Raw genomic sequence first — 25,945 nt, forward strand, 5'->3', positions numbered from 1 at the left:
GACAACAAAAAGATATATATTTTCGAATCCAAAAAATTTGAAATTGAGATAGTGGGAGTATATTTTATTATAATTTAAAATAAATTATTTGAATTTTTCTTGTATAATATTTAGTCAAAATTGCGTGATTTTTTTATTATAAAAAGAGAAAATGCATAAAGACCTCATTCAACTTGTCCTGAAAAATTATTTACACACCTAAACTTTACGGTGTCTTAACACCCCACTATTGTTAAAATAATTATATTTATTTACTCCATCTTAAGCCCTGACCCAACTATAATAATTTGAGTGGAAAACACGCGCTTTATTACGAAGCCACATAATTAAAATGTCCAGTAAATAAAAATAACAGCCTTCCCCTATTCACTTTCACTCTCATTTACCCTATCAGTTAAAAATTCCCAACTTGAAGAACCCTAATGCCCAACCCTCGAAAATTCGATTTTCCTGACCAAAATCGAAGGGACCTATTGCAAAATCCTTCGATTTCATTGTTCTTTAGGGTTCATTTTGTTGTTATTATTTAATATGATGAGTTGGTGGAAGACCCGTTCGAAGCTAAAGGTCTTTGAAGAATCAAGTTCAAATATTGAAGTTGAATTATTTGTGAAACCATATCTACATTTGGAGGTAAATCCATCAACCCTAGCCTTTTCTCTTATCAACCCTAAATATTATCTCTGTTTTAGTTTGTTTAATATCGTCCGTAACTAGAGTTTTGAACTTGCTTCAAATTTCTTCACTGTAACATTTTCAATGTAAAATTCAATAACAGAAATACAATTTTTAAGGTGTAATAATAACCAAATTTCAGTTTTTTCTTGTTGCATGTGTTATCACTTGTTACGTCAGGGTATAATATTAACTGTTAATCCTTAATTAGTTTATTTTCTGCTATATTCAGGCATTTCAATGTCTTTTGTACTTGTTACACTGAGGTTTTTCCATGGTGAAAAAATCTCCATGGATAAGTTACATTCCTTTTCAATTGAGGATTATGTTGGTAGGATGATTACTGATTGTGTTGATGTCGATGTAGATATGTTCTCGTATTTTGAGTTTCTAGGTTATGTGAAAGAGTTTGGGTACAATAGTTCTTTTGTTGTTATTTATGTTAGACCACTTAATTATCTTGGTTTAGTAGTAATTAAAGTTAGTAGGGACCTTATGGGCATTTGTGAATAGTTAAAAATGGGGATATTTTGGAGGTATATATAGATCACATGGTTGATGATGTTGTAATGGTTTCCCCTCCATCAAAATATGTCAGCCAAGTGGGAGTGATAGTAATGTTACTTTTGAGAAGGAATCTGGTCAAGATTTGGGGGGCTGTGAGAGTTTGGGAACTTCTGAAAAGGCATCCAATGCTGCTGAAAATAGTGCCAATAACAATGTGCCTACAACTGTTACTACTAATGATAATTCAAAATCCTCATCTGAATCTAGCAGCAACACTAATAATAGCTCAGATTCAGAGCATGAGGAATTGTTTGAAGAAGGAGAAGCTGATTATGGCAGTGATACACATGAGGAGTACATGATATTTAGGGCAGAAAAAAGGACTGTAGAGAGAAGGAAGGGGAAAGAAAGTGCTCGTGAATAAGAACATGTTAAACTAGGTAGGAGAGGGCCAAATGTGGGGTATGATGAATATGAATCTAGGAAGAAGAAGAGTTTGGAAGGTAAGATAGGTGGTGATGACCCTTATTACCCTTCAGATGATGCTGCCAACTTTGAGACAGATCCAGATGATGTTGATGATGAAGGTAAATGGAAGGTTCAACAGAAAGTTAAAGCAAGAAGAAGAAGGAGACAAAAGAAGAGTTATCTTTGACAAGACTTGCAAGCAAATAGTTTGGGAAACTGGACTTGCATTTGCAAGTGTGAGAGATTTCAGAGAAGTTGTAACTAAATATGTTGTTCAACAAAAGTTTTTTATAGAAAAATATATAAATGAACCTACAAGGGTGAGAGTTAAGTACAAGAAGACATCATGTCCTTGGCTTCTAGTTGCTAGTTATGACTCTAGGACTAAGGATTTTGTAGTCAAGAACTACAATCCAATTCACAAATGTGACCCTACTAACAGAAATAAGTTATGTAATTCAAAGTACTTGGCCAAAAGATTCAATGAGAGGATAAAAGAACAACATAACATTAGAGTAATCAAGTTTCAGGAGATTATTAGAAAAAAAATTGGGATTCTATGTTGGGAGGACTATTTGTAGGAGGACAAGAAATATTGTGTTGAATGAGATAATGATGATCATAAACTAGACTATGGCAGAATATTAGATTATAAGGATGAGTTTCTTAGATCAAATCCAGGGAGTACATATATAGTGAAGCTTAGTGATGAAACATTTGAAGGTGGGAAGAAAATATTTCTTGGGTTCTATATTTGTTTTCATGCAATGAAGAAGTCCTACTTGGCTGGTTGTAGGCCATGCATTGGGTTGGATGGATATTTTTTAAAAGAGGTATGTAGAGTCCAACTACTTGTAGCAGTTTGCAAAGATAGAAATAATCATATGCTTCCACTTGCTTGGGTTGTTGTTGAGATTGAAAATATGCACACTTGGAGGTGGTTTGTCAACCTTTTAAAGGATGATCTTCAGCTTGGAAATGGTACAAATATGACCATTATAACATATATGCAAAAAGTAAGCACTTGTAGTTTATTGCTATTTTTCTACTGCTAATTAGCTTTAAAACTAACTATCATTATTCATTTTGCAGGGGTGTGAGAATGCTATAACAAATCTACTTTCAAAATCTGAACATAGTATGTGTGCAAGGCACATCCTAGCTAACTGGTCTAAGAAATGGAGGGGCATAGAGAGAAAAAACTGCTTCTGAAGGTATGCAAGGTCTACCTATGAGTGAGAGTTGACGAAAAATCTGGATGACATGAAGAAATTGGGTAATAAGATATTTGATGAACTGTTGTACTACAACATAGAAAAATGGAACAAGGTGTATTTCAACACATTCTGCAAGTATGACAATGTTGACAATAATATGGCAGAATGTTTCAATGCTTTGATTTTGGCAGCAAAGCAGAAGACTATAGTGACGATGCTTGAAGAAATAAGGGTGAAGATGATGAACAGAATATGTCAACTCAGATAGTTTGGAAACATTTGGATTACTGATTTTTCACCAATGGCCATGAACGTCTTGGAAGAGAACACATAAAGATCAATGAAATGTAATATTTTCTGGAATGATGAGTTTGAATTTGAAGTGAAGCAAGGATCAGGTGCAGCTAAAGTGAAGCATCTGGTGGACATCAATATGAAAACATGCACCTGCAGAGCTTAGATGTTAGAAGGCATACTATGTGCTTATGCAGTTGCTGCTCTCCATTATAAAAATCTGGAGCCATTGAACTATATTTCTCACTAGTACAGTAATGCCACTTACATGAAAAATACAGTTACTTTCTTCAGCCTGTTTTGGGTATGAATATGTGGCAAGAGTCACAAAATACAACTGTTATACCACCTCATATCAACAAGATGCCAGGCAGGCTAAAGAATGTGAGAAGAAAAGAGCCAAGTGAAAATAAGACATGAAAAATTGTCCAAAAGTGGGGTGAAAATGACATGTAGCAATTGTCATAACAAGGGTCATAACAAAAGGGGATATCATAAAGCTGCTGGAAGTAATATTGCTGCTACTTCAGCAAGTTATGTGCCTGCAAGTGTTAGTAGTTCAAAGCCACCAAAGCAAAGTACCGGAAAAGGGGGAGAGAGCAAGGGGTAAGCCAAAAGGTTCTAAAGAAAAGGTGAATTTCTTTCCTTTAATGTCATCTTTCTCTTTTTAAATTATTAACAAAACTCTTACTTTTAATTGGTTGATGTAGGATGTTGGTACTAGTAGTGATGTAAGAACACAATATAACAAGCCAAGGATGGTTGGGATGGGAGTTTTACACACTCAAAGTGGCTTCAAAATTCAAAATGTAAGCTTTGAGACTACCTCTCATATTTAGATGAACTCATTCTCTGATTTTCTGTTGGATTTTGGCAGCTTGGAATGTCCTCTACAAAATTTAAGAATGTGAGGTCTTCAGTAGAAGTAACTGGAGATCTAGGCTATCAACCAACAAGAGGAGTTAAATAGAAAGGCAAAGAAGCTATGACATTAAGGCAACTTCAACAATTGAGAGGCAATAAAATCATTCAAACAAGGTCTATGGCTGCTAAGTTGAGCTAGAAAAGCACCACTACAAAACCACCTAATTGATCAAGAGACTGTTTTGTGGCTGACTGTACTGCAATAGACTTCATTATGATAAGGATTTTTAGGCAGCTATAAATTGTATTTTTTTTTAATTATGATAAGGATTTGTAGGCAGATATAGACTGCATTTCTCATTTTGTTATCTTATGATGTCTGTTTTGCTGCTGCTACAATGAGATTAAAAAGTGTTTATGCACTATTTATGCAGCTGTGACTGTTTATTAGGTCTGTTTTTTTTAGGTCAATGAGACAAAGTATGTGTTTTTATATTGTTTATGCAGCTGCCGTATTAAGTCTCTTGTGTGGTGTGTTTCATAACATAATCACAGATGCAACTGTTTCTTAACATATGCACTGTTTATGCACCTGTCTATTGTTGTGATTAAACATTAAAAATAGTTGTATGAAGATATACACTTGATTGATTGCCAAGTTTTGGGCATACAAAGAAACAACAAGAACACATCTACAACACTTCAAACATTCAAAATGACACCTACAAGCAACAACTATATACATATTGAGATGAATAAATTAGATTCAAAATGGACGCCTTACTGCATCTTCTTTCAAATCCTGGAAACCTACAAGCAACAAGTATAATACATATCCCAAGATAATGAACCAAAGTATATTTTCCCTAGCCTTGGACCTAGCCAATTTGCTCTTCCACTTCTTTTTCTTGTCTTTCATCTTCTTCATATCAGCTTGTAATTTTACCAATTGAGCCTCAATCTTCTTCATCTTCTCCCCTTCTATGGTGTTTTCAACCCTTAAAGCTGCCCTCAGCTTGGCAAGATTTTCAAAGCCTTCTAATATAGTCTCAAGTTCACCCATTTTGTCAAGCAATTTTGGAATAACAAATTTTGACCTAGGATCAATTTAGGAATCCTTCCATACCCAAAAATCACAAGATCGTGTACCCCAAGATGAATAACAAAAGAAAATTAATCAATGATAATTTTTCACAACTCAATTATTGAAAGAATTTTCACTATTATTTACCCCATAGTATGGACAAACCCAATATCTTCTTCCTGGGTTCTAAGGAGTCCAAGCTGTTAACAAAGGCAGCACATACCCATGGTTGCATCGAATTTCTCCACTTGACTCGTTTTCTTCCTCTTCCGTGCAAAGCCTTGTCAAATTCAAGCCTTTTGAAGGCATTGCAACAACTACAACACAAACAGACGATCCCAAAGTGAGATAATTTGCCGACGAAAAAAACTAAAAACATCAGTCACATTATAATGTTTAACCGAGAGAAATTGGATTTTAGGAGAAAGACATAACAATAATAAAATAAAAAAATTAGGGTTCTTAAGGAGGAGAAAGATTAACCTTTACTTTCAAAGATCAAAATTTCAAAGGGCAATTTGATGCAATTTCGGCAGAATTTAGATGAAGAAGAAATTTGGGTTCTTCACTTGGGTTTGGTAAAAAATTGGGGAAGAATGAATATTATCGTTGGTTGAGGGTTATATTAAAGTTAAAAATTTAATTTTTTCTTTTGGATGTTTTTAAAGATTGAAAGAGATCAAAGACGCGCTCATAAACGTTGTCTAAGATGCGCGGCTGGCCGGGGCTTAAAAGGGAGTCAATAAATATAATTATTTCAATAATAGTGGGATGTTAGGACACCCGTAAAATTTAGATGTATAAATAATTTTTCAGTACAAATTAAATGGAGTCTTTATGCATCTTGTCTTGTAAAAATAATTGAGTGATTTTTATGTAATAAAATAAAATAAAAATTGAGGTGGGTAGAAATTGGCCCAAACATCCCCTAGTGCTATTTGTGAAACTAAATTCTCTTCTTTCTTTTCCACTCTACTCTGTCTTGAGACCAAAGAAAACTCCTTTATTTATTTGGGTCACTACACTACTCCTAATTGAACTCAACTGAATCAGTAGAAGCTCTACTTTGAGAAGAAAAGAAGTGAAAAATGGCCAGCATAGGAACGGGATATGACCTATCGGTGACGACATTCTCGCCGGACGGCAGAGTATTTCAGATCGAATACGCCGGCAAAGCAGTCGATAACAGCGGCACTGTCGTCGGCATCAAATGCAAGGATGGAATCATCTTGGTTTGCTCCTTAAAAATACCTTTTGTTATCCATTCCAAGTTACCTGTTTTGTTCTCTGTATTAAAGTTAGGGTTTTTCTTATATGAATTGTATTATAGGGAGTGGAGAAGCTAATAGCATCCAAGATGATGTTGCCTGGATCAAATCGGAGAATTCACTCCGTTCATCGCCATTCCGGCATGGTATGTTAAGCATTGATGTCAAATATTTAAATTGGAGGAACATTATATTTTGGTTGACAATAGTTGTTCTGATTTAGTTATCTCAAATATTTTTAGCTAAAAAGATGAGCTCTTTACATATGTGTCTTTCTAGGAATCAGGGTTTGAGAAAGCTTTTTTTATTATCAAGTTTAGTGATCTTTCTGTTAGTGGGCCGGCCTCAGCATAAGAAAGTTTGGAGCTTTAAAGTAACTGAGGATATAAAATTAAATATTAAATGGTGTGTATAGTGAAAGTGTGTGCAATGAAGCTTCAGCATAAGAAATTTTGGTGCTGTAACGTAACTGAAGCAGTCCAGAATTGAAAATAAAGTCAAAATAAACTTTGGTGAATTAGAGAACTTTGGAGTTAGGGGGAGTTGAGAAGTAAATAAATGGAGAAACTTTAAAATGGTTCTGTTTGTTTTCTTTTTCTTCTGCGGTCTTAACTCTTACCACTATTTGAAAGCACAACACGAAGTAAAATTGCTTCAGCTTTTATGGAAAGTCAATATCTTCACCCCTAGTCTAGAAGTGCTTCACTATCGAAAGACATTATCAAAATTGTGATTCTTAGCTAAGTTTTTGTCATTACTATGGTTGTCAGCGGTAGCTGTTGTTTACATTTGGATGGAGTAGTAGACTTGTGTGATCTTTGTATAAAAGCTGGATCTTTTAACCTTGAGGTTATGGAAGTTTGATATCGTTCCTAGAGGTTCTTTATCATCTCTCATATACAAAACAAGAATGACAGAGATTTGGCATAATTGAGCTTGATTATAGGCAGGAGAATTTCTATGGCTTCTGCTATCAATGTTCTGTACTGTCTGTCATCGTGTTTGTTTAAGGTGCTTCTGATTAGCATCTAGATACTTTGAGTTCTAGTGATGCTTTGATTATTTTTGGGGGGTTGGAGCAGTGTTTTGGATAGCGTGCGGCGGCAAATAGCGACGAGGGTCCGATTCACTGAGGCGTGAGGCGTGCAGCGAAGCGCTCGCCTTTTTGATGTGAAGCGACAATTTATACAAAAACATAAAATATTATATATATTAATAAATATATCAATTCAAAAGTTAAACTCAACAGATAGTCATAGTAGATTCATAAACTAAAGTCTAAAGTGTAAAACACGCAACATCTATTCTTCTTCAAGATTTTCAAATTCTAGAACTTCATGAATGTTAGCATTATATTGGCTATCATCTTCTTCATCCTCGGAGTCTTCATCATTTAGGGACCGGCTTGAACTTGCTACTCCTTTTCCCTTGTAATTTGAACTTGAAGAACTCCCTCTAAGACCATAGATATTCTCCTCAACACCAGCCGCCATAGAAACAGTACCCCAATCAAGATCATCTCCTACATATACTTGTTCTTCTTCATGATTTTGTGGGGCTCCAGTTAACCATTCATTTGCCTCGTCAATGTTATCCAACAAAATTGGATCAATGGTATCGCGAGCTTCATAACGTCGCCTCAATGTTCTATTGTATTTAATATACACTAGATCATTGAGACGCGATAACTCAAGCCTATTCCTTTTCTTGGAGTGAATCTGCGCATAAATTGTTTAGATTAATTAATAGATACTAATAATAATACAATATAGAATATTTTAATATAATAAGTCTGTTTCTTACATGCTCAAATACGCTCCAATTTCTCTCGCATCCGGATGCACTACAAGTTAGGCTTAGTATTTTGATGGCAAACTTTTGCAAGTTTGGAGTTTGATGTCCAAATTGCATCCACCATTTAACTATAGAAAAATATTTTAAAAGTTAATAAGTATAAATCAAATAAATTAAATTAAAGCTATAAGGATATCTATATTAAAGTTAGTTACCTGGCGACCTTATTTCTCTGGCTCTAATGGCCGCCTGTAAACCAAAAAGGCCATCTGCTTGTGAGTACCTACCAAACTCCTCCCCTATTTGATCTACCATCGCTGAATCAGGGACCAACTTCTCAAGACATTGATGGTATCCAACCCAAACCTCTGAATCCAAAGTGTCATCTCTAGTGTTCTTGTAAAATAATCCTGGGTTCAGAAGATGGCCCACTGCATGCAAAGGTCGATGGAGTTGATTCGACCACCTGCTATCAATAATCTCAAAAACTTTCTCATATTTCCTAACATCTCCCTCAAATGACGCTTCAATAGTCTCTTTGGCTCTATCCATAGCTTCATAAAGATAGCCATTGGTGGTTTTCTCTCCCCATCCACCATACGAAGCACCCTAATCAAAGGACCACCAACTTTAAGAGCCCGAACAACGTCATTCCAGAATGATGGAGAAATAAGAACTTTGGCAACTTTTTTCCCCGCAGCTTCCTTTGCATATCTATTATCTTTCCATTCATTTGAAAGAACTAGCTTTCTCAAGTTTTTCTTTTGCAAGTAAAAACTATGCAAAGTTAAGAAAGCCGTTGCAAATCTAGTCTTGGCCGGTCTCACCAAATTTCTTTCATTTGTGAATTTCCTCATCAAATTCAACAACAACGACCTCTGACTGATGTAAGAATATATCTTGACGGCCTTAGTGAAAACTATAAAAGTAACAATAACAATTTTATAGTTAATACTTAATAGGACATAAGTATAAAACTATAAATAAAGTTAAAGCTTTAAAGATAACTATATTAAAGTTACCTGAAGCATATGGGTTTTCCTTCAATATGTCACCAAACATCAAGTTGATACAATGGGCAGCACATGGAGTCCAATAAATGTGTGGATACATAACTTCCATCATCTTACCCGCACTAACATTCTCACTAGCATTATCGGTAACAACCTGTACAACATTTTCCTTTCCAATTTTATCAATAGTCTTTCTAAACAAGATGTACATTTTGCTTCCATCCGTAGAAGAGTTGCTAGCATCGTAAGATTCAAGAAAAACACTCCCTTTTGGAGAGTTCACCAGCACATTTATGATCATTTTCCCATTCCGTGCTGTCCATTTATCCATCATAATGGAACATCCAAACTTGTTCCATTCCACTTTATGCTCCTCAATAATTTTGTCTATCTTCTTCACCTCTTTTTTAAGATGAGTTACTCTAACTTCATGATAGCTAGGAGGCTTCATTCCTGGGCCATATTGTCCTACGGCCTCAATGAATTTATCAAAAGTTTTGTAGTTAACACAGTTGAAAGGAAGCCCTGCATCGTACATCCATGCTGCAAAGGCACTTACGGCGCGATCCCTCAAAATCTTCTTGGCTTCTAAACCTGAACTAGAATCATCTTTTCCCTTTTCTTGTTGTTTTGCCGAGAAATAAAGATTGAGAGGACCTTTTGTCACAGTACGTGCCGTGGATGACCCACTAGAACTATTAGAAGATATCTTTTGAGTTTTTTGGAGGGGAGGTCCCATTTGATCATCTTCATCCATTTCATCATCTTCATCAATTAGATTCACCGATGCTTCAAAATTCATTTGAGTTTTTGTCACATTTTTCTTATCAACAAATGCTTTTACTTCCTCCCTAACCTCGGGCGGACAAAGAGGACATTGTACTACATTTTTAAATTCACCTATCAAATGTTGCTTGTGACGAGTTATTCCACCATGATATGTTTTTTCACAAAATACACATTTAATTGCGGATCTTGATGAGCCTTTTATAGCATAATTCCAAGCTATATCATTTCGTTTATTACTATCGGATGACGCCATTTCAATACTGTTTTATAGAAAAAAAATTATCACGTCAGTATGCAATTAATTCTATTCTATAAGACTATAAGTTTATAATTGAAAAAACATAGCAAAAAAAAAACAGAGCCTAAAAAGAGACTACTGCAACTGCCTCTGCTGTCAAAAAACAAACCCAAAAAAAAAATAAGAGAAGAAGAAAGAGGAAGGGAAGAAAGAAAGAAAGAGCCCCTGCTCTGCTCTGCCTCTGCTCGAAAAACAGAGCACCAAAAATAAGACAAGAAGAAGAAGAAGAAGAAGAAGAAGGAAGAAAGAAAGAAAAAAGAAGGAGTTGATCGCTGAACTGAAGAAAGAAGAAGAAGAAAAAGAAAAAGAAAAATCGAAGTGTTGACTGTCGAAGTCGAAGAAGAAGAAGAAGAAAGGAGAAGAAGGAGATCGCTGAACTGAAGAAAGAAGAAAGAAGAAGAAAAAGAAAAAGAAAAAAGAAGATGACAGCAATGGTCGAATCCAAGTGTCGACTGTCGAAGAAGCAAATTTCAGCAATCGTCTCTTACTATCAACCCTAACCACATCACGAAAACATTTCATATTCCCCAAACAACCATTCACCACCACCTGCTTACGCTCCTGTCTATAACACCCAGCCATATTAACACCCCCAACCTCAATACAACCCTCCTCGAGCCCACAACAACCCGAACCCATAATGACCATATGCTCTTGTCCAAATCACTACCCACCAAAACTGACCCACTTATGCACCACGCCCTCGTCGCACTTTTGAAGAAAGGGGTCCCATAAATTATACCTTGATTGCTGAGCCTCTGGTCCAATTTTACATTTCCCATCGATCAGAGCCTCGCAGCGCCTCTCGCTACACAGGCAGAGGCGTACGCTTTTTCAGAATCGCACCGCAACAGCCCAAAATAGCGCTACTGCCCCGCGTTGCGTCGCCACACGCTATTAGCGACGTAGCGCTCGCTATTTACAACACTGGGTTGTAGTGATACCTTTAGGCCTATCTTTATCCCTCTTCCTTATGGTGAGTCTTTTATAATTCCTAAAACCCTTTCTGGGTTGAGGTACATAAATCATTGACAAAAATAAGGTTTAAATCCCATTTGAGGCAAATTGATACTAGGTGGTTTCTTCCCATCTCTCTAGAACCAACATTACTTTGGGGGGGGGGGGGGGGGATATGTTCACAGGCTTATTTTTCCTAAACATTCCAATGTGTTCGTGCTGCAAATGATGAGTTTGATTTTGTAACGAATAGGCTGTATGGAAACCTGTATTTCTTGAGCTAATGGTAGCTTCAGCAGAAGAGACTCCCTAGCTTTTCCTCAAAGACATGTATTGTATGTGGTACATTTCTTCTGTAACTGTTATGTTTATTGTGGGAGGATGGTTTAGAGAAAAGTTAGTCATGATAGAATTTTCACGGAAATAAAATTTAGTTGGGGAATCTGTTGCATTCTGTTTGTGATGGTTTGTTTTGGGGATTTTCCGAGTTGTAATTCCAAAAATTTCTGTTTTCTTGGTTAAGTTCGAATTGCCAGTTTTCAATTCATTGTCCTTATCCAAAAAAAAAATTGTCATTGTGATACTGATCGATGGGAAATGTAAAATATTTCTGTAACCTACTGGATATATCACTAGAACATACAAATTTAGGTATGATAATGATTTGACAAAGAAATGGTTTGATATTTAGAGCTCATCTCAGAGAAATGGTTTGATGTTTCGAGTTTGTAACATATACTGTAAAGAATACCATGAGCTTCTAGTTGATTTCTCTGCTTCTGTTTGCTATCTGTCAATTTGATCTAGCTGCAAATGTTTTCTTTGGATACTTACGTCTACCTTCCTTGCCACTTCCCCTCTATTCTTGAATGGTGATTCACTTTCTTTATACTGCTTTATTCTTTATATGCAGGCTGTTGCAGGTTTGGCTGCAGATGGGAGGCAAATTGTTGCCCGGGCTAAGTCTGAAGCAACCAACTTCGAAAGGTTTGCTTCTAGTCACCATGTCTGAGTACAATATAAACATATGTATTTACATCTCTGTGCTTGACTTTTGTTGGGCCTTCTGGTTCTCCTGCAATACAGTATTCATGGGAGTACTTATACATTGTGAAATCATGCAATGACAGCTATGAAAAAATATAAAGAAATTTTAGTTTATTTCCCGCTCATAACTAAAATATATGAAAGAAGTTATCTCCTTTGACTTATCAAAAATAAAATAAATATGTGTACCGGAATTATCAATTATGATTTTGAGTCGCTAGCAGCATTTAATGAAATTACACATGAAAATATTTGATGTGCCTATGGTATCTTAATAGTGTTAGGTACATAACGTCCAGTAAGCGTCAAATAGAATAAAAACCTAATGAAGCGCCTGTGCATTGAATCATGGTTTTTCGGCCTAGTGATAGCAGATAGTATTGCAGAAGTAGTATCTTACAGCCAGCTACTTGAGACAAAGAAAATAATAGAGAAATTTTAACTCTGGTGGTGCTTTTTCTATTTTGGAAGTGTCTTCCTTTTACTTGTGAGATAAATGGATGGTATTCACTATATCCGTTCCCAAGGTGATGGCTGAGTGGTTGAGGCATAGGAGCTAGGAGTAACGTCTGGAGATCTTCAAATCCCGGACCCCAGTTACAGCACTCAGCATGAGCCCATTTGCTCAGCCTTAGTGAGCAGATTTAACCCGAACCTGTGTTGGTGTCTGGTTAGATTGTCCGGTGGATTAGTGGAGGTGCTCATAAAACTGGTGTCTACACCACCGTCCTTACAGAAAGATGGTATTCGGTATCTTCTGTTGCCATGATTGCAGAAAGAAAAAGGGGCGCCACTTGACTACCTTCTATTCTCATTTTCTTGAAAAAACTTACATCTGCTTGAGCAGATTCTATTGTTAAGTGTTAACTACCTTTTCCTAAGCAAATCATAGAGTTACAATAGCAAAGACTAACTCGATAGCCATCATGAATATGCTCTTGGCTTTTATATTAAGCTCTGCTATTTGTTTTATTAATTAAAGGTTTTTTAAGTCTCAACTTGATAACAACCAAAATGCAAGAACAAGAAGTGGGACTTGAAAAAGCAATAAACAAAGGGAAGCAAGACACAAATATTGATGAGATATTAGCAATAACTAGAATTAAATTCTAATCACCCCTGGTATAATCAACAAAAGCACCTACACTAATAGAATCCTCAAGAGGAAGACAAATCTCTTGCAAATTCTAGGGCTAGTTCAAAGGCAACCACAAGTCTACCTTCAAGCTCACAAAATACATAGCAATATTCAATATAGTCTAAGAAAATAAAAGAGGACCTAATATTTTCTATTTATACTAAGGTCTACATAATGATTAAAAAGACCCTTAGGTGCTTGGGCTCTCCACTTGTAATTGGGTCTCTTCACATGAACTTGGGCCACCATCTTTGAATACCATTTGCATGAAATTGTAGACTCTATTAGGCTTTTCCAAAAGATCATTCAAATCTTCTGCATGAAATTGTAGACTCTATTAGGCTTTTCCAAAAGATCATTCAAATCTTCCAACTTCATCAAATGCATCCCAATATCTTGAAGGTCCTTGGCTTGACTCCTAGTGAACGGTCTTCAAGGCATATGCATAATGTGATCATTTTCCTCTTCTTGAAAAAAATTCGTCCTCGAATTTGTAACATCTCCTACATCAAAACGAGACAAGTCACTAACATTGAAAACATCATGCACTTGAAAATCATTAGGAAGATCAACTTTATAAGCATTTTCATTAATTCTTTCAAGAATTTGAAAAGGCCCATCTCCTCTTGGTAGCAACTTGTTCTTTCTCTTGTGAGGGAACCTTTCCTTCCTAAATGCACCCACACCCATTCTCCGGGTTCAAACACCATTTTCTTTCTTCCTTTGTTGGCTTTGGTAGCCGCTTTTTGGTTTATCTTTTCAAATTGTTTCCTAGCATTCTCATGAGTTTTCTTCATGGCTTCGGCTCTTATCTTGGCATCTAAACTCACAACAACATCTTGAGACAAAGGAGTTAGATCCAAAGGAGTTAAAGGATTGAAACCATAAACACATTCAAAAGGAGACATACCAATAGATGAATGAATAGTCCTATTATATGCAAATTCGATCAATGGCAATTGTTCCTCCCAAGAAGTAAGCTTTCATTTAACCATGGCCCTAAGCATATTTCCTAATGACCTATCGGTTTGAGGGTGACAAGAACTAGAAAATAACAATTTAGTGCCAAGTTTACCCCACAATCCCTTTTCAAAAATGACTAAGAAACTTGGAATCCCTATCACTAAGTTTTTGGAATTCCATGCAACTTAAGCACATGATCAACAAATAAAGTAGCAACATGGGTAGCATCATCACTTTTATGACATGGTATAAAATGTGCCATTTTAGAAAATCTATCAACTACCACAAAAATACTATCTCTACCTTTCGTAGTCATAGGCAAACCAAGAACAAAATCCATAGAAATATCAAACCAAGGAGCATTAGGAATAGGCAATGGAGTATACAAACCAAAAGGACGTACCTTAGACTTAGCTTGCTTGCACTCGACACATTGACCACATACTTTATCTACGTCAACTTTCATCTTAGGCCAATAAAAGTGCCTTTTTAATATATCTTAAGTCTTAGGGGCTCCAAAATGTCCCATTAAACCACCACTATGTGCCTCTCTAAGAAGCATTTCTCTCCGAGAGGACTTAGGCACACACAACCTACCATCTCTAAATAGGAATCCATCAAACTTATGAAATCTCTTTTGTTTTTCTACTTTGGCTAATTCCTTATCCTTCTCTTCCTTCCCTTGCTTATCAAGGTATGCATCATCTAACCTATAAGGTTTCTTATATGCCTCAACTTGATCACATTTAACATAAAGCTCATTAAAGTCATGATCACTAGGATAAAGTTCTCTTATGCTCTCAAATCCCATCAACTTAGGAGTCAAAATGTTCATTAAAATAAACCTCCTAGAAAGAGCATCCGCGACCACATTATCTTTGCCTTTCTTAAAGTGAATCACATATGGAAATTGCTCAATAAACTCTACCCATTTAGCATGTCTCTTGTTTAATTTACCTTGGCTCTTAAGGTGCATCAAAGATTTATGGTCGGTTTTAATCACAAACTCCCTATGCCAAAGGCAATGTTGCCAATTTGATAAAGCTCTAACTAAGGCGTACAACTCCTTGTCATATGTAGAATAATTCAAGCTCGCCCCTCTAAGTCTCATACTAAAGTAGGCTATGAGTTGTTGATTTTGCATTAAAATTGCTCCTATACCTACTCCACTAGCATCACACTCAATTTCAAAAGTCTTTTCAAAATTAGGAATTTGAAGAAGTGGTGCCTTGCTAAGTTTATCTTTCAACACCCTAAAGGATTCCTCTTGTTCTTTCCCCCAAACAAAGGTCTTATCTTTCTTAATCACTTGGGTCAAGGGTTCGGCTATGGTAAAGTTCCTAACAAACCTTCTATAGAAATTAGCCAACCCATGAAAGCTTCTAACGTCCCCAATAGACTCAGGTGTGGGCCAACTCCTAATGGCTTCTACGTTAGAATCATCAACTTCTACACCCTTAGCACTCGCAACAAAACCAAGAAAGACCACTTTATCAACATAAAAAGTACACCTTTTCAAGTTAGCAAACAATCTTTTCTTTCTAAGAACATCAAAAATTTGTTTCAAGTGCTCAACATGCTCTTCAAGTGACTTTGAATACACCGAAATATCATCAAAGTAAACTACAACAAACTTTCCAATAAAAGGGTTTCATCACATGGTTCATAAGCCTCATGAAAGTGCTAGGTGCATTAGAAAGTCCAAAAGGTATAACCATCCATTCATACCATCCAAATTTAGTTTTAAAAGCGGTTTTCCACTCATCACCGTGTTTCATTCTTATTTGGTGATAACCACTTAAGTCAATTTTGGAAAAGATAAGAGAGCCACTCAATTCATCAATTAAGTCATCAAGCCTAGGTATAGGGTGACTATACTTTACCGTGATTTTATTGATAGCCCTACAATCCACGCACATTCTCCAATTTTCATCTTTAGGGTCACGGGCACGACACAAGGACTCAAGCTTTCCCTTACAAATCCCATCTCAAGAAAGTCATCAACTTGTTTTTGCAACTCTTTTATAGCCTCCAGATTGCTCTTATATGCTGCTTGATTTGGAAGTTGAGATCCCGGAACAAAGTCAATTTGATGCTCTACTCCTCTCAAAGGTGACAGTTCCCTTGGTAGCTCTTCGGGAAAGACATCTTCATAACCTTGCAAAAGAGTAGAAACTTCACTAGGTACAAAAGGGGTTAGCTCATTAGTAGTCAAAAAACAATCTTTATGCATAAGAAGTATAAGAGTACGGTTATCCTCAACCTCTCTCAAAGGATCTTGATGACTAGCTAACAAACTCACATTTTCTTTCCCTCTAGGCTCATTCTTATTTTGTAAAAGTGAAACCTTTCCCTCATTTTCCCTCTTTTTTTCACTTTTTTTCTCTCTTGAAGTGCCACTCTTCTCACTTTTTTCCTCTATTGAAGTATCACTCTTCACACTTTTCTCTCTTGCTTACTCTTTGCTTTTTCCCTCAATTCTCTCATTTTTTTGTATTATTCACTCACTTGAAATGGTGTCAAAGGTAAAAGAGTAAATTTATGTCTATCTTTAACAAGAGAGTACTTATTAGTTCTTCTATCATGCTTTGCTTCTCTATCATATTGCTAAGGTCGGCCTAGAAGCAAATGACAAGCTTGCATTGGCACTACATCACACCAAACTTCATCATGATACTTTCCGATCTTGAACTTTATCAATACTAGGTTTGCCACTTTGAGCTCCCCACACTCATTTAACCATTGTAGTCTATATGGTGTAGGGCGCTTCCTTGTAGGCAAATTCAATTGCTCCACCAAAGATGCACTCGCCACATTTGCACAACTTCCATTATCAATTATCATTGAGCAAACATCTCCCATAATCTTGCATCTATTAACAACAACATACCCAGTAAAATCCCACTAGTGGGGTCTGGGGAGAGTAGAGTGTACGCAGACCTTACCCCTACCCCGAAAAGGGTAAAAAGGCTGTTTCCGGGAGACACTCGGCTCAACAGAAGAGACAATAATATCATGAGAGAAACAAAAGAAAAGGCCTGTAACTACAAAAGATGCGAGAAAGATAATAACAACAACGAATAAGTGAAAGGACAATAACACAAAACTATGCAAAACAACAATATGAACACAACATAGACCGCTAACAAACCTAAACAAAACTCTATCAGACTACCCGGTACAAAGAGGGAAGAACTCTCGACTACCCCCTAGCCTAACACCCTAATGCTCGACCTCCACATGTTCCTATCAAGAACCATGTCCTCGAAAATCTGAAGTCGCGCCATGTCTTGCCTGATCACCTCGCCCCAATACTTTTTAGGCCACCCTCTGCCTCTTCTCGTCCCTGCCAAAGCCAACCGCTCACACCTCCTAACCGGGGCATCTATGGTTCTCCTCCGCACGTGCCCGAACCACCTAAGCCTCACTTCCCGCATCTTGTCGTCCACAGAGGCAACGCCCACCCTCTCTCGAATATCTTCATTCCTTATCTTATCCAGTTTAGTATGCCCGCACATCCATCTCAACATCCTCATTTCAGCTACTTTCATCTTCTGGATATATGAATTCTTCACTGGCCAACACTCAACCCCATACAACATAGCCGGTCTAACCACCGCTCTGTAAAACTTACCTTTGAGTTTCGGTGACATCTTCTTGTCACACAAGACTCCAGACGCTAACCGCCATTTCATCCACCCCACCCCAATACGATGCGTGACATCCTCGTCGATCTCCCCATCTCCCTGCATGATTGACCCTAGGTACTTGAAACTTTCTCTCTTGGGAATGACTTGTGAGTCAAGCCTCACTACCATGTCCGCTTCCCCCGTCACGCTGCTGAACTTACACTCCAGATATTCCGTCCTTGTCCTACTCAACTTGAAACCTTTGGACTCCAGGGTTTGCCTCCAAACCTCCGGTCTCTCATTAACGCCTCCTCGCGTCTCATCAATCAGAACTATATCATCAGCGAACAACATACACCATGGCACCTCCTCTTGAATATGGTGTGTCAGGGCGTCCATCACCAAGGCAAATAAGAACGGGCTAAGCGCAGATCCTTGGTGTAACCCCATAACCACCGGAAACAGCTCTGAGTCACCTCCCGCGGTCCTGACCCGTGTCCTAGCTCCATCATACATATCTTTTATCGATCTAATGTACGCTACCGACACCCCTTTCACCTCCAGGCATCTCCAAAGCACGTCCCGAGGGACCTTGTCGTACGCCTTCTCTAGGTCAATAAACACCATGTGCAAATCCCTCTTCCTTTCCCTGTACTGTTCCACCAACCTCCTGATAAGGTGGATAGCTTCCGTAGTAGAACGTCCCGGCATGAACCCGAACTGGTTTTCAGAAATAGACACCACCTTCCTCACATTCCCTTCCACCACCCTCTCCCAAACTTTCATGGTATGGCTTAACAACTTGATGCCCCTATAGTTGTTACAATTCTGGATATCACCTTTGTTCTTGTACATCGGAATCATCATACTACATCTCCACTCATCTGGCATTCTCTTCGTCCTGAAAATAACATTAAACAACCCAGTCAGCCACTCCAGTCCTGCCCTACCCACATACCTCCAAAATTCTACTGGAATCTCGTCTGGACCGGTCGCTTTGCCCCGACTCATCTTACACACAGCTCCCACTACCTCCTCCATCTTAATACGCCTATAGTACCTAAAGTCTCGGAGACCCTCGGAGTGCCCCAACTCACCCAGCACGATGTTACCACCCCTCTTCATTCAGAAGTTTATGAAAGTACGTCTGCCATCTATGCTTAATCTGGGACTCCTCCGTCAACTCTCTATCTTCCTCGTCTTTGATGCACCTTATTTACCATAAGTTATGTCTTTATTGAGTGATGATGGAACCAGATTAAGCATAATGTTGCTCAGGTACCTACATAATCTTGCATCTATCATGAAAAAGATTCTCCGTTTGATCTAGTTCTTCCTTAGCAAGTGCACCCATAAGTCTTCTTACTACCAAGTAGCGCTTCGGGTCTTCTTCACACTCTTCATGGTCACTTTCACTTTCCTCTTCAACATCTTCACCATGGTCACTATCTCCCGTTTGATATCCTGCATCTTCCATTGCAATGATAACTCTCCGATTTGGACAATCTCTAATGTAAGGACCAATGGTGGATTACCAATATCTTCTTCAATTTTTGTCTTCAATCAATACATGATGGAATCAAATAAGCTAGATAATCTTCCTCCATCTCCAATTGATACTTAAATCTTTGAATACCTCAACAGAATGCCAAATGGGTGTTGGAACAATAAACTGGAAATAGGATTAAGGATTTCGTTTTTTTTTTCTTCTTTTCAAACTAAAACCAAAGAATTATAAGACTAATTCTTTAGCCCAGGCTCTGATTACCAGATGATAACAACCAAAATGCAAGAACAAGAAGTGGGACTTGAAAAAGCAATAAAGAAAGCGAAGCAAGACACAAATATTGATGAGATATTAGCAATAACTAGAATTAAATTCTAATCACCTCTAATACAATCAACAAAAGCACCTATACTAATAGAATCCTCAAGAGGAAGACAAACCTCATGCAAATTCTAGGGCTAGTTCAAAGGCAACCACAAGTCTACCTTCAAGCTCACAAAATACATAGCAATATTCAATATAGTTTAAGAAAATAAAAGATGACCTAATATTTTCTATTTATACGAAGGTTTACATAATGACTAAAAAGACCCTTAGCTGTTTGGGCTCTCCACTTGTAATTGGGCTTCTTCACATGAACTTGGGCCGCCAACTTAGAATACCATTTGGATGAAATTGTAGACTCTATTAGGCTTTTCCAAAAAAGATCGTTCAAATCTTCCAACTTTATCAAATACATCCCAATAATTTGATGGTCCTTGGCTTGATTCCTAGTGAACGGTCTTGAAGGCATAGGCATAATGTGATCGCTACTTAAGATCCTGCATAGTGCTGGAGAAGTAATTTTTTTTCTACTGACGGCTTGTTGGCTGGTTTTTGCAATTTGCAGTACATATGGTGAGCCAATTCCGGTGAAAGAACTTGCGGAACGCGTTGCTAGTTATGTGCATTTATGCACACTGTATTGGTGGCTCAGGTTTGTTGGATTATGTACAGCGGTTTGTATATTGGAGATTTTTCTGTTTAATTGCTTTCTATATGTGTGAAACTTAGCAAAGAAACAAATAAAAGAAAAAATTGCTTTATATGTGAAATTTTTGGTGTACAACTTGCTACAGGCCTTTCGGATGTGGGGTGATTCTTGGAGGTTATGATAGAGATGGACCTCAACTATACCTGGTTGAGCCTTCTGGTGTCTCATACGTGAGTTGAATCCTTCTTTCAATTGCAAGTGATGTTTTTCCACTGGGCTCTGCTCTTAAATTCCCATACTCTTTGGTGTGATCTGGTCCTATAACATTTGATTTTTTGAGAATGTGAATATATTTTGGCATTTGTTGTAGAGGTACTTTGGTGCTGCTATTGGAAAGGGCAGACAAGCTGCTAAAACGTAAGTGTAGTTCTCTTCTCAATATCCTAAATTCCAGATTCAAATGGTCATTTATGTCTTGTCATGACAGATGAAATCTGCATTGACTGTCCACTAACTCAAGTTTAAATTACTAATAACTCAAAAATTAATTTTTTTTGGTTTGTAAAGTAGGAGGATATGTAGAATGATAATCCTAGATTTAAACACAAAACACTAGAGCACAGAGATATTTTTCCTACAGTGCAATTTTTTAGGAAGCTGTTCCCTTTGCCCTTTATTTAACTTACTAGCCAGCTAAAGTCTAGGAACATAAATCCTGGACATTGTGGTTGTTGGGTCTTTACAGGTCCGTGGTTTTCAAAGTAAAATTAGAAATCAGCATATTATTGTCAATGACAGCTCATATCCAAATTCCAAACTATTCAATTTTATCAGTAAGACAATTTTGGGTTAAATTGTTTGGGAGTATTTTGGTAAAAGGTGAGTTATACCACAAGTTAGCTATCTAGAACTCGATCGCAATGGAATTTGATTTTTACAAAGAAATTGGGTGCATTGAATTGTCAATTGCTACAGCAAGGACAAGTTGGTTGTCATATTATTCTTCTCTGCGGCATGGAAGTTTGAGAAAGTGATTTGCCCTCCAAACATATTGGCATGGCACCATAAGTTTTTCACCTGGTCGCTTAAGTAAACAACACATACTTCCTCTCCTCTTTAAAGAAAAAACAAGATTAGAAGTGTTCATCTACCTTATCCCAAAAAAAAAAAAGATTAGCAGTATTTGCATGCATAAAAGACATGCATGGTCAGTCCTAAGGGGATGACGAGTAACAACCCAGAGATCTTAGGTTTGAGTCCCAACTACACCAAGTGCAATTCTTGGTGTAAATCCATCTATTATAGCCTTGGTGAGCATGATTTCTTTGGCAACCTGTGCTTGTGGACTGGACAGACTGATAGGTGGATTAATCCAGGTGTGCTTAGCTTGAACACTATCAATATATTGAAAAGGACATACCGGAACACCCTGAAAGGGTGAACTGTTGCTATAACTTTTTTAGAGTTATCAGGTTTTGTTAGGTCTGTGAATTACTATTAAAATTTTTAGAGTTATCAGGAACTGATAGGGTGGGTTTATTCAATTACGTGTTTCCTTATTTACTAGCATTTTAATATGTTATTCGTTTGGCTTGCTTTGGGCTAAATTTTCCTTATGCTGATATGACATAATATTAATGTGATATATTCAGAGAAATTGAAAAATTGAAGTTATCGGAGATGACCTGTCGACAAGGGGTGATTGAGGTGGCCAAAATGTAAGTAATTCTTCCTTTTTTTTTTTTTTTAAATGTCTTTTTATGAAGTTAGAAGGTTTCTTTCATAAGGCAACAAGAAGATGTAATAACTACAAAAAATATGTAGTAGTTAGCTCCGATACATGAGTGAACTTCCTAAGATCAGGGAGATAACAAAGTCCAAATAATTTTCAGTATCTGCAATTCTTCTCTGTCCAAATACACCTAAAAGTAGCTGCTAGGATCATTTTCCAGACCCTTTTGATGGCCTTATCAACTCTCCAAAGACACCAGCATTCATAAGCTTCTTTGATTGACTATGGCATGGCCGAACTTAGTCCAAAAATTGAATAGAAAAAGCTCCAAAGGTCTGTTGCAACTATGCAGTGAAGGAAGAGGTGACTAATCCTCTCTGAGCTTTGCAGGCACATGTAACCTTTGTTGACGAGCTGATAGTTTCTTCGAACTTTAAAATTCATGACATAATTGTATGTATCAGCAAGATCTGATTGTCAGCATATATTCTTGTTTTTGACATTGAGAACTACCTGCAAATGATAGTACAGAATGTGTTGTGATTTGTGAATTTGCTTTATGCAGGTTAATCTTAGTTCTGCCTAAAATAGTATTAGCATTCCTTCTCGTAATCCGGAAGACTTCAATAGTTCTTCGACCAAAGTGGTTATAAATTTTTCAAAGATTTTGTTTTTTTTGAAATGTAAATTTTTTCAAAGAATTAAGAAATCAATTTATGACTTTAGCATGTTTCTTTCAATTGGCATGCTAGTTGTACAAAATTTGATCTCTAGAGTACTGTGATCCATATGAGAGTTATTCTCGGAAATTTTCAACAATTTTAAAGGGTTTTCCGCCGATTCGATTGACTACTAGAATTTAACTCTTCAGTGCATCTCATTGAAATTTTTAAGTGTTTGGTGCTATACTGCTATATACTTTTTCCTTCACTGTTTTGACAATATGTTTTGTTTGCAAGCAGAATTTATGGAGTACATGATGAGGCAAAGGACAAGGCATTTGAACTTGAAATGAGTTGGATATGTGACGAGTCCAACCGCCAACATCAGAAGGTAACTCGGGATTCTTTTAGAGCTCGTGTTTAATAGATACTTCTATCTTATGTTTAATTTTTCTTCTTACCTGCTCATTTTGTTGTTTCGCTTGTCGGCCAACTTTAAAACAAAAAATAAAATATGATGTCTCAAAGTTTAAGCTGAATCTAACCAATGTACTTACACTTTTCTCTATCCAGTTTCAATATAGAGAAACTATTCTGATGCTTACATTTAATTTTGCCAAGCATTTTGGTGAAGTATGATATGTGCGGGGTCCTTATGGTAAAGTAGTCTATATCTGAATCCATATATCAGCTTATGCTCACAAGTATTGCTACATCAGTATTCCTTAATGTTTGCTTCATCAATTTTATAGTGACTGGCGTCTTAGGTTAGTAGTTTCACAACAGTCAAGAATTCACATGATCCTTGCTCCATTTGATTGATTACCTTAATATATCCCATCCTCCCCCCCCCACCCCCACCCAAACCACCACACCTGTACCTTCGTTGTGTATTTAATTATGGTGCACCAGTATAATGGGGCATCGTTTGATACAAAATGTCTAGGTTCGTAACTGACTGGCCTTGTTTGTAGGTTCCTGATGATATTTTAGAGGAAGCGAAGACTGCAGCTAAAGCTGCCCTTGAAGAGATGGATGCAGATTAGTGATCTAAATAGACTTGGTGCTTTCTTTCTTGCATACATTTCTCTTCTCCTTATTGAATGGTCCCTCTGTGCCGTGTTAACTTGATTTGGCACCTGTGCGTTGATTACTGTTGGTGATGAAAGCGATTTACAATTTATTGTAACTTTGTACTGGAAGCTTTACAACTGAAGTTCAAAAAAATCGAGAGTATTAGTTTGCATTATAAAACTATGAATTCTGATCTTTGATAGGTTTTATTGTTGTAACCGGTCTTTAGTTTATAAAATAGGTTTAAATGCTCCTGGTTAGAATATACTTGTTTCCCTCTCCTGATATTGCAGAGAGAATGTTATCCTACCAGCACTATATCATTTCACTTTTGTACCTACCTTACATACATATTAGGAATAGTTCCTCTTGTGTGTGAGGGAGTACCTTCATATGTGGCTTAAAAGTTATCTCAATGCAAGTTGAAATTACAAGAAAGCTTCCACTAAGGGGAAGGGAAAAGATAGATTGAATTAACATTTTTAGGTGAAGATGGGAAGCACACAGCTACTTACAGTTTTGCTTGGTATGATTTTAAAGCCAGTAATTCTGATATTCAACAAATTCGACTTAATGATTCAAATCAAAATTACCCATTTCATGAAATTTGGTTAAACAAATAACGAACACGGTGCAGACAAAGATAAAAATTAAAAGAAGATTAGAATGATTCTAGACATAAATTTACATTCTGGTAATGTTCTCATTCTTGTAATTGTTTGATAACTAGAGTACAAAGGTGGTTATCATTGGTATTTATTCTCTCCCAAGTCCCACAGTGAGCAGTACATATTTGATTGAATTTGTGTCTTCAAATGCAAGCCAAAAGAAGAAATAAGAAAGAGAAACGAAATAGAGGAAAGATAAAGAAGACATTTTTTGCCACATCCTTTTAGTGTTGGAGGTTGCATGTAATCTTCTTGCTGCGGTGGACGCATCTGTCAACCTTTTCTACATCTGCAGTGCCAAAACATTTTAGTGAATTGCAGGACATAAACGTCTTGAAATTTAGATTAAAATTTCTTATTTAGACCTACAAATCTATATAAATATAAATATATAAAAGAGGGGCCTAACAAGTTGATGGCACATCACATCAATCAGAATATACATTTTGTTTTTTTCTCCAATTTTTGACTTTTAACCTTATTTTTCATCCTATTTTAAATAATAAAAAACAGTTTCTAATCTTTTAGAACCGTCATGTTTTAATTGTAACGTTGCTTCTACATAATTCCTCCTCTTAATTAGGGCTTTATTGTCTTCCTCTTTTGCCTTTCTAACATCAATCTCATCATTTCATTACGTATTTTCTTTTACTCTTCTTCCTCCCACTGACCAGCGGTAAAACTCTTCTTTTCATCTTCGATTATTTTTTCTTCTTTCGTTTCTCACTCAGCTTCTTTCTCAGAGCTAAGTGATTTGTTTATCTCTCATGTTTCGTTGGCCTTTTATTTATTTCTGTATCGGAATTCTTGGTTCTTCTTACTTGCCAAAGATATATCTCCTCTTTTCAGGTTTGAGATTTGTTTGTTCGACTAAATATTTGGCGAGTATTTTAACTATCTGTGTATCCAGTATTCTTGATTTCTTCCTGATTTTAAGTTTGCTGTAGCACTGAAGTTTGCATCTTTTGGTTGTTTTATTTTTCTTTTTGTGATATTCAATTAATTTCCATCGAATATACATAAAAATCATTATACAGTTATGTGGACTTTTGAGATATATAATGCCTATGCTTGACGCTCTGTCCGGTGCACTATTAGCCTACATTGATTTTTTCCTTTGGATTCTTTGAGAATTAATTTGACCAATTTTAGAGTAAAATCAGATGAATTTATCATTTGAAAATAATTCTTAGATAATCTTTCAAAAATGCCTGCAAAGATTGTAATCAAATTGTAAATACAAAATGAACGGTTATATGAAAGCGATATAGTATTTTAAACAGATATAAAAGGAAGAAATTTGACTTGTTCAATGACCCAAATA

General features: G+C 36.7%; 2 protein-coding genes across 2 annotated transcripts; both read left to right on the forward strand.

Moving 5' to 3' along the window:
* Positions 1-1,700: 1,700 nt before the first annotated feature.
* On the forward strand, positions 1,701-2,750 carry LOC138899741 (uncharacterized). Its single transcript, XM_070186432.1, has 3 exons — positions 1,701-2,173; positions 2,291-2,631; positions 2,743-2,750. The coding sequence occupies exons 1-3, from the start codon at positions 1,701-1,703 to the stop codon at positions 2,748-2,750; spliced, it is 822 nt and encodes a 273-aa protein (XP_070042533.1).
* Positions 2,751-6,046: 3,296 nt separating this feature from the next.
* On the forward strand, positions 6,047-24,133 carry LOC104085374 (proteasome subunit alpha type-3-like). The gene is made up of 9 exons (XM_070187286.1): positions 6,047-6,341; positions 6,440-6,523; positions 12,142-12,215; positions 20,402-20,488; positions 20,631-20,715; positions 20,856-20,902; positions 22,138-22,203; positions 23,180-23,270; positions 23,854-24,133. The coding sequence occupies exons 1-9, from the start codon at positions 6,198-6,200 to the stop codon at positions 23,923-23,925; spliced, it is 750 nt and encodes a 249-aa protein (XP_070043387.1). The 5' UTR covers positions 6,047-6,197; the 3' UTR covers positions 23,926-24,133.
* The last annotated feature ends 1,812 nt before the right edge of the window (positions 24,134-25,945 follow it).

This window comes from Nicotiana tomentosiformis, chromosome 10, assembly GCF_000390325.3.
Source record: "Nicotiana tomentosiformis chromosome 10, ASM39032v3, whole genome shotgun sequence".
Taxonomy (NCBI): Eukaryota; Viridiplantae; Streptophyta; class Magnoliopsida; order Solanales; family Solanaceae; genus Nicotiana; species Nicotiana tomentosiformis.